Source organism: Geospiza fortis, unplaced genomic scaffold (genome assembly GCF_000277835.1).
Source record: "Geospiza fortis unplaced genomic scaffold, GeoFor_1.0 scaffold1, whole genome shotgun sequence".
Taxonomy (NCBI): domain Eukaryota; kingdom Metazoa; phylum Chordata; class Aves; order Passeriformes; family Thraupidae; genus Geospiza; species Geospiza fortis.
In genome coordinates this window covers 5,625,758-5,635,252 of record NW_005054320.1, presented here as the reverse complement: position 1 = coordinate 5,635,252, position 9,495 = coordinate 5,625,758, and the positions used below count along the sequence as shown (strand labels likewise).

The 9,495-nt window shown below is 42.4% G+C and overlaps 1 protein-coding gene across 1 annotated transcript in view; it reads left to right on the top strand.

The window, feature by feature from the left end:
• The first annotated feature begins 321 nt into the window (after window positions 1-321).
• LOC102034620 (T-cell surface antigen CD2) overlaps window positions 322-9,495 on the top strand; it is a 17,414-nt gene continuing 8,240 nt past the window's right edge. The window contains exons 1-6 of the mRNA XM_031056705.1: window positions 322-377; window positions 1,904-2,226; window positions 2,935-3,189; window positions 5,164-5,259; window positions 7,546-7,602; window positions 7,777-7,833. Of these exons, the coding sequence (XP_030912565.1) occupies window positions 322-377; window positions 1,904-2,226; window positions 2,935-3,189; window positions 5,164-5,259; window positions 7,546-7,602; window positions 7,777-7,833 (844 nt within the window). The remainder of the gene's footprint in view (window positions 378-1,903; window positions 2,227-2,934; window positions 3,190-5,163; window positions 5,260-7,545; window positions 7,603-7,776; window positions 7,834-9,495) is intronic.

Here is a 9,495-nt window from a genome sequence, read left to right as displayed (position 1 = left end):
AGAGCAGGGAGGATTTCTCCATACTAGGAATACCATAGGTCCTTAGGCAGTGAGGGATGGCTTCTTGAGGAATATGCATTCCTAGAATTTGTCTTTATGAAACAAAGGTCTCTAACAAGACTTCAGGCTTTGTCAGATCAAAATAGTGTTCCACCCTACCCAGTGTCTTGCAATCTTGTGGTCTCCAGACATAAAGTCTGGAGTTCCTGAGTTCTTTTTTCTTCTGGAAATCATTAATTGAGATAGGTGGAAAGAGATGCTCAAGTAAAATGTTTAAATCCACTTGAACAGGGGAGAATACAAAGAAAGCAGATAGGCAAGATGTGGGTGTTGCTAGCTTACCCTGATTACTTCTACAATCCTTGTGCCTGGAAAAGGTGTAGGTGCAGACAACAAGAAGTTGCAAACTCCAGTGGTGTGAGAAGAGTGCTTCCATGGGTAAATTGCAAACAAATTGGATATTCCATAGAAAGTAAGGCATGGAGGAGACGTGTGTGCAGTTCTCTAGCCAAACACATGGAAGTGTGTTTGTGTTGCTTGTGTTTGTTGTGCTGTCAGAGAAAGTCTGTGTTTCGGTGGTGTGGCAGAAGAGCTGATGGGCACTGTCCTTTGCCAGTGAGAAAGGAAGGCCTAGCTGACGTTCTGTCTGCCAGGATATAGGAATTGGTGTGTCCTTAAACTGATGCCATTTAGGAATAAAAAAAAAAAAAAAAAAAGATAAAACCCAGAATACTAGCTGTCTCTTGGAACCAGTTGGCTTGAGGAGTAGACATCTGAAATATTTGTTTCACCATGTACAGCAACTGTTTAAAGGGAAGTTTTACATGATGCAGATTGGGAATCCTTAATGTGAGACCTCATTTGTAGCTTAACCATGCCCTCCCTTCAACATAGAAGTAAAAAGTTACCAGCTACTGTGGACCAAAATCGATTCCTAAATGCAAGTGTAACTAGAACTCAATACCAAAGTGGTTTTGTCTGTGTTCCTGTTTGCCATGGCAGTGATCTTGCAATTGTTCTAGAGCCATTTGGAGCTATTTAGAAGTGGGAGGTGATTGCTGAAGACTGAAGCAGAGACACAGAGATGCTGATGGTTTAAAGGTTGTGGTCCCTTCCCCACAGCAGGATTTTGTGTGTTAGATCAGTATGAAGGGTTTTTTTTTCTCACAAATGTAGCTGTTTCCAATGAAAATTAGGGGAAAATCTCTAATCTCTCTTCTGTTGTTTTTTATTTATTTATATTGAATGCCTGGGCATTTTTAGCAGAATGTAATTGATTTGAAGCTGAGAGCAGTGGAGGTTTCTGAACAGCTCCATTCTTGCTGACAGTTCTGCAAGATCTGAGAGGATGGGATGCTGTTTCACACATACTGGCTGTGAAATAAACTTGCTTAAGTGACATTTCAAGGGAAATCCCTAATACCCCCATGACTTCAGAGCAGGTGCTTTGAACTCAGTAACAGTTTTGCGTCAGAAGTGTGCTTTTTACTAACTGTGAATATTTTCCTACTGGAAAAATTGCAGTTTATTTGATCAGCAGGAGCTTCAGTGTGGGCGTTCTGCAACAAGATCCTAAAACAGATTTTGGTGGTGACAATTCTTATTTAATATTTTTCGCCAGATCATGGGCAGGAAGCCTAATTCAAGTGAACAGAGGGAAAGTACTGAGGATAGAGGGGCATAGGATAGGGAAGATCATTGGAGCAATTGTTCTGCCTGGGACCAAAATGTGGAAACTGGATTCCTTTGTCATGCCTGTCATACAATTGTGCTGTCAGCCTGGATTTGGGTAATTCTTAACTGATGTGTGCAACTTTGTGATGTGCTTCTAACCTAAATTTGAATGTATCTGATATTGAATAGGGCATTAGTCCAGCAATGTTTTATAAAACAATTGTTGAAGTAACTTTTTCTCTTTTTCCCCCCCTATAGCACATGGCTACCAAAAAGAAATAGTTGGCATCATGGGAGAAAATTTTACTTTTCCAGTACAAATAGACCAAAAAATAGTGGAAATTGTCTGGAAGAAAAACAAGCATAAAGTGGCTGAATGGGAAGATCAAAACAAACCGATATATTATGGTCGTCTTAGCAGCAGGAGTGTACTTATGAAGAATGGATCCTTGACTATAGTTAACTTGGAGAAGGATGATGCTGGCATATATGAGTTAGTGTACTGGGATTCTGTGAAAGAACACAGCTTAAACTTTGAACTTGTTGTGTTAGGTAAGTACTGGAAGAACTGCATAAAGAATGGGAAGCATTATTCACTTTAAAATGTCTAGAAAGGGTGTTGTATATTTGTTAAGGAAGCAAACAGAAGCAGAGGGGGCTGTTCTTTGTCTCTATTTTTAAATTGCTTAGCCACTTTGAACAAATTTTCAAAGGTGGCATCTCATTTGTGTGCCCACCATTACTCACCTTGGGATGACTTCTAGAACGTGTGTAGATGGCACACTGCACTTTCAGGTAGACAATGAAACTTTTTGAGCAAGCTGACCAGGTAATCCCAGGGATTATGTATCTATTAAAGATATTCCTGCAGGCATATTACACATGCCTGAACACCTGTGGCATCATCCTGTGCAGATCTACTCAGCCTCACTAGTAGTCTTTGGGAAATATATGTGACCAGTGTGTCTATTAGTCCTGTGGATGGTGAACCACAAGGACTCTTGGACTAGGAATGGGAGAACCACAAACAGGTGGTTTAGAGGTCACTTTCAGAAATACATTTCTCTCTCAGGCATGTGTGCACATACCCCCACACTTTTGTCTATGCACTCTCCTGCTGCTTTTGTTGCTCCAGCCCTTGTCCTGTGCTGAAATTCTATATAGTTTATAAAGTAATAACTAAAGTAATTAGAATGTTTTAGAAACTAGTAAAAGGAATTTAGAAATGAAAGTAATATAGAATGCTTTCTCTCCTTCTAGATTCTCTTCCAAAACCTGAAATAAATTGCAGCACCAGTGATGATGAACTTGTATTAAACTGTACAGCAAATTTTCAGGCATCTCTGAATTACACTTGGAAGCTCGGTAACAATCCACACAGATATCAGAACCAGGAGCTTTCCATCCCTTTGAAGAATGTTGATATTACCACCAACGCTACATGTATCATTAAATATTCACAAACAGAAAGGAGCTCTGAAATCTCTTTGATTCAATGCCTTCCAGAAGAAAAAGGTAATAAATGTGTCATGTTGCAAACATAGGTCTGAGGGGTTTATCTGGGAAGCAGCATGGCCTTTGTAAGGTTTCTCCTGACTTCCCAGGAAGTTGAATTTAAAGAGTAAAATGCACCAGAAGTGATTTGTTGGCTAAAAGTTTGTATAACGTTTGTGAAAATTATGAGGATGACAGGTTGATCCCCCTGGAAAGATACTTTTTGCAGGGATCTCCACAGAATAAAACCTTTAGCTGTAACTTGATTTGAGTAATAATAAAGATTAGAAGGTCTTAGAAGATCTCTTCTGAACCTTCTGGTCTTATGTAATTAATGCTAGGAACTTGTCCTCTTTGTACTGCTCTCCATTAATTAGAGTGAAACTATTCAGCCATTTCCAATGAGTCATGTAGCAGCCATAAGATAAAATGATAAATAAATTAGATAAAATATTTTCTCATCTAGCATGTGTGTGAGTCAATGAGCATAGTTCCTTTCTCCTTCATGGAGATAAGATAGAAAAGAGAATTTTCCTCCTGTTGCTTATTGCTTTGGGACAGCCTTCAGCTTGAGGCTTGAATTTTTAGGGTTTCTTTAAACACAGACTGAGAATATGTTTGGAACCATTTGGTTTGTAGGGTGCGTAAGGCAGTCCCTAATGACAAAAGTTCTCATTTCTGTGCAAAAGTAGTTGTCATGGTTTACTAGTACAGAATTCTTCCTTTACTGGAGAAACTTGTTAGATGTGAGGCATGTGGTAGATTGACCTGGCTGGCTGCCAGGTGCCCTTCAGACTAATCTGTCACTCCCCCTCCTCTGTGGGGCAGGAAGGAGAAAATATGATACAAGCCTCGCAGGTTGAGGCAAGGACAGAGAGAGGTCATTTGGCCATTCCGGTCACAGGCAAAACAGACTCAGCTTTGGGAAAATGAGTTTAATTTATTGCCAGTCAAAATCAGAGCAGGATAATGAGAAACAAGAGCAAATGTAAAACACCCTCCTTTCTTCCCAGACTCAAATTCACTCCCAATATTGTTACCTGAGCAGGTCTCCCTGAGCAGCACCGGGGGATGGGGAACGGGGCTTGAGTCGGCTCATTATACGTTGTCCTTCCTCCTCAGGGGCAGCCCTCCTCACACTCCCCCTGCACCAATGTGGGCTCCCTCCCACAGGAGACAGTCTCCATAAACTTCTCCAACATGAGTCCTTCCCACAGTTCTTCATGAACTGCTCCAGTGTGGGCTTCCCATGGGGTCACAGGTCCTGCCAGGAGGCTGCTGCAGTGTGGGCTTCCCATGGGGTCACAGGTCCTGCCAGGAGGCTGCTGCAGTGTGGGCTTCCCATGGGGTCACAGCCTCCTTTGGGCATCACCTGTTCTGATGTGGAGACCTCCATGGGCTGCAGGGGAATCCATGCTCCAGCACCTGCATCTCCTTCTGCACTGACCTTGGTTGTCTGTCTGTTGGGCAGATTCCCTCACATATTGTCTCTCCCCTCTCCCCCATGCTGTTGTTGTCCAGCAGTTTTTCCCTTTTCTTAGAAGTGTTATCCCAGAGACACTGCCACAGTCGCTGATGGGCTCTGCCTTGGCTAGCAGCAGATCCAGCTTGGCATTAGCTCTATCTGACATGGGGGGCCCTTCTGGCATCTTCTCACAGAAACCATCAAAACCTTGCAGTGAAAACCCGATACAAGATATTTGCTGAAATGTCATTTATTTGAAATCTGGCTCAGCCTTTCATAGGGCAAGAACTGGAATAGCCATTGCCTTTCAAGGGGTGATGTGCCTTCCCTGAAATGAGGTACTTAACATGTAACTGTCCTGGAGATGGTTCAGGGTTTTGCTGATAACTGACTCTGCTGCATTAATTTATTGAGGTTACTTTTTAAAAAATAGCTATAAAACATATTTGGGGTTGTAGCTCTACTGAACTAGTGTATCATACATTTATTTTCTAACTAACCAGTATGATTTCTATTTATTTTTTTTTTAGGATACAGTTCTTACATACGACATAGAGTTATTCTTATTTGCTTCCTTATTGCGCCTGTTATCCTATTGGTAATCCTAGAACTCCTGCGCAGGAAAGGTATGCATAACACTTCCTAACTGAGCTTTATGTGCTTCCAGACTATACTCATCTAAGGTTCTGTAGAATGTGTGAAAATTTCTGACCAGCAAGTGTTTTGTAAAATCAGTAGAAGAAACAAATCCAATTTAGGCAAAAATGAATAGATTTGAAGGAAATAATGTACTGGACTTCCTTGCATTCTGACACTGGGCTCTGAGTCCTAGGAAACACTGCAGTTGGCATTTGCATAGTTCTCCTTCAGACTGGGCATTTGATTTGCAGTGTGTTTCTACTTACCAAGTATTTGTAGTCTCTCCTGTTCTTACCTGAGTGTGTTTTCACAGCCTAATTTTTAAAAGCATTATAAAGCTGCCCTCAAGATCCCATTTACTGTTGGGACAGGCTTGTACCAGATCTGAATATCATATGTTGAGTCCAATCTGACAACTCAGTGTGGTCAACTGATAAATGGGACCTTCTGTGCTTCCTGACAGCTTGTGTTGCCATCATCTTGGAGTTCTGTATTTGTTTTTTGATCCATCCCTACATTGAATTCAAGTATCTTTTCTGTAAATCTGACAGTTTAATCAGAAATAGTAATTATAGGCTATCACTCTGTATCTTTTTCTGCCACGTTTTTGAATTTCTGTGTTAAATTGTCTTCTGACTTGAAAAAGAGGGGCACACCATCTTTTCTCCTTGTGTTGGAGAGAGTCCCAAACATGAATATATTTCTTCATCCTATGCCTGCTCTGCATGGAAGATTCATGTTGACTTCCAAATGGGGCCACCACTTGGAGGTGGCTGCAGGGTGAAGAGTATCTTCCATCTGGCAAGGACTAATCGATGATATTCTGATCAGGACATAAATAGATATATATTGCATGTGGACCTTTTGCTTTCCTGTTCATTGTCCATTTAGTTTCTGTTGGCATGGAATCATAAAATAAACTGGGAGGGAAGATATCTCTGCAAGTTTCATCCAACTTCCTGCTCAAAGGATGATGAACTTCAAAGCTAGATCAAGTTGCTGAAGGCCTTGTCCAGTCAAACTTTGCATAGTTCCAAGGGTGGGAATTTCCCAGCCTCTTTCAGCACATGTTGAAGTGCTGAATCACTCTTGTAGGGAAGGATATTGTCCTTATTTCTGTTAGGGATTACCCTTTGGCAACTGGTAGCCATTGCCTCCTGTTTTTTTCTGAGAGGGGTTCCTTTGTTTTCTGTAGTTAGTTGTAGACTGCAGTGAGCCATCATCCTCTTATCCTCCTTCTTGACGCTGAACAAACCCAGTTCTCTCAGCACCTCCTTGCACAGCTCCTGACCCTAGACATCTTGGTGGACATTTGCTGGACTAACTTCAGAAACATGGTGTTTGTACATTAATTGGGAGACTAAAACTAGAGAGAGTACTCCACATGTGGTGTCCCAAATATTGAATAGAGAGGAGGAATTATTTGTGTTGATGGGCTGGCTGCACTTCTGCTAACACAGCCCAGCATTTGGAAGCCTTCTACTGCAAGGGCACGTTTTTCTGTGTAATGTTGAGCTTGTTAATGCTTTCAGGTCCTTTCCTGCAGAGTTGTTTCCTAGCCAGGCAGAGCCCAGCCCCTGGTGGTCCATGGGCTGACTTAAGAGATTCAGGACTTCGTTTGCCTTTCAATAGCACATCTTTTTTTGCTAGCATGTTTCTCCAGGTTGTTGAAGTCAGTTTGAGTGGCAAGCCTGCTTTCCAGCATGTCCCCTACTCTCCCCAGTTTGATGTCATCTGGAGGCTTTCTGAGAGTGCCTTCTGTGTCCTTGTTCATGTTGGTGATGTTAAACAAACTGCTCTCGGTGTTAATACACAAAGAATGTCATTTAAAGCTGACCATAAGTTAGAATCAAAACAATTCAGTTGATTCCCTTGAAACAATAAGGGTTTGAACATGCAAGAAAATAAATCTGTTATACCTTGGTAGGATAAGCATTACACAGGTATAATCAAACAGCAGAAGTTTGCTGTTTTAAGTACAGGACATATAATCATAAATTGTTAAGCTTCACCTTAGATTTGATTAGATGTGTTCTGACTTGCTGTCACAGGAGACCCATTCTGTTGATCTCTCACTGACTGTCTTTCCCTCAAAACACTATTTCATTTTTTGTTCTTCCTCCAAGTCAAGTATTCAGTTTCATGTTTTCAGTGAAGTGTATTATTTTTTTGATTCGGGGGTTGGAGAGGGGGATGGAATGGATGGAGGCTGTCAACAAGCTTCCAAAGGAGCAAAACTTTGTAATTTCTCCAAATATTCTATTTGTGTGCAGGTATAATTAAACTTGGAAGAAAGACTGCTCAGAATAATAGTCCACTGAATGGTTCAGGTAAGATAGTGTCACAAATGTGTGGAAATCAGACTGGTGCTTGGTCTGGGCCTGTCAGTTTTTATTGTGTCAGTGTAGTCTTTCATTGGAGAGGTAAAGGAGTAAGTTTTCTTTGAGCTATTTTTTCCCAGGTCATTCATACATACTTTCTAAAACAAATAACTTTCTTTATAGGAGAGCATGAGCAACTTTACCCTGGGAACAGCCAACAACAATCTAACTCAGAGAGAGGTAAGAAACCTGTACTGGGGTATTAATGTTTCTAAACAGCTGCTCTTGGTTGGAGCAGGGACTCTGATTTGCTATTTCCTTTTTTGCAGGGTCTGAGCTTTTGAATTGATTTTCAAAGTGGGCACACGCAGAGTCAAAATGTCACTAGAGGTCCAATATTGGATGATTATAGGGACCTGCACCTAGTGAATGTGTTAGTGGGGCTGGCAAAGTTACTGACAGTGAATGGCCTGAGATTTTCCTGGTCAGCAGCTGTCTTTGGAGGTGAATTACCTTTCTAACAATGGAGAATTTGGGCTGGCCTCAGATTGAGAGCTAGAAAAGTGCACACTGTAGGGCAATCTGTCATTCCTCTCTTCCTGTCTAGATCACTGCCTGGGCTTCTGCTGTCAATTCTAATCTGCATTGAGTTGTTTTGTTTTTTTTTATTTGGAGGGGTTTTGTTTGGTTGGTTGTGAATTTTTTTTTTTCTTAGTGGTTTGTTGAAGTGTTTTGGAGTTTTTTTACTTCCTTAATTTGCAGCAAGATTGTGCTGTTTTCTGGCTTCTTGTGTGTTGGGGTGTGGAAATCACTTTATACAGTGAGCAGCTAGGGAAGGGGACAACTCCTTTAGTCTGTGCCCTTTCTTAGGAGTGAATTTGGCTATCATATTCTAGCTTGTTGCCAGGACTGTGGTCTGTTTTAGGAACCTGTCGTGGGTTTACAGGAAGCAGGTTTTCTGGGAATAGAGTGGCCAGAGGCCAATAAGTGTCCAGATTTTAAATTGACACCAAGCTTGGCCACTGAGGGTAGATGCGCCTCTGAGAACACAGGGGTTAGAAGCAGAGCACTCGCTTGAGCTCTTTCTTTGATTTCTGGCTAGCAAAGAGGCAAGGCCTCCCCTGCCCGGCTTCGAGCTGGGCGGAGAGGGGAAACTTGCGCTTGGCAGAGGTAGGCTTGACTTCTTAAGATAGAAGGGTGGTGGGGGGCACCAGGAGGTGTTGGGCAGCCTCTCCCTTTTCCAGGAGAGACAGAGGGAGAGAGGCTCTGAGAGGATTTGGGCACCTTTTCTCCCCAGCCAGAAGACGAGAGAGAGAAAGCTGGTACGGGCCTGTGGCCTTGAAGTGATATCGGCCTGTGGAGAAAGAGGGGGAAGGGGGGAGTGCAGCAGGGAAGGAGCCTGGCCGAGTGCAAGAGTTTGTTAACCCCTTCCTAGACAATGAAGACTTCACAAAGCATTTAGACCTTTCTCAGAGGGGAGATGGAGTAGATGATAAAGAAGAAATGAGCAAGTAAATGACAGTCGGAGTAGTGAGTGAAGCTAGAAGAGTAAAGAAGAGGCTGGAAAGAGATGATGGAGTAGCTGGTTGCTGGACTCTTTTTAGTACAGCTATAGACAGAACCGTGCTTCTTCGCGACACAGAAGCTGCATGCAGGGGGGAGGCGATGGCTCAGAACTGAGAGGGTTCAGTTTTAGAGACCCCCCGGCCCCAGGGAGTAGACAAGTATGGGGGGGACAAGAGGTCCCGAGAGTGATGAGGAAACTGTGCTTTTTTTTAGAACTAGTCAAAGCACCCTTAAAAAAATAACCCTTGAAACAGCTCTGTTCCATGTCCAGTAGTGAGAGCACTGGGCATGCAAAGAAGAAGTCACCATAGCCCCAAGAAAGACTCCTCTCCTCTT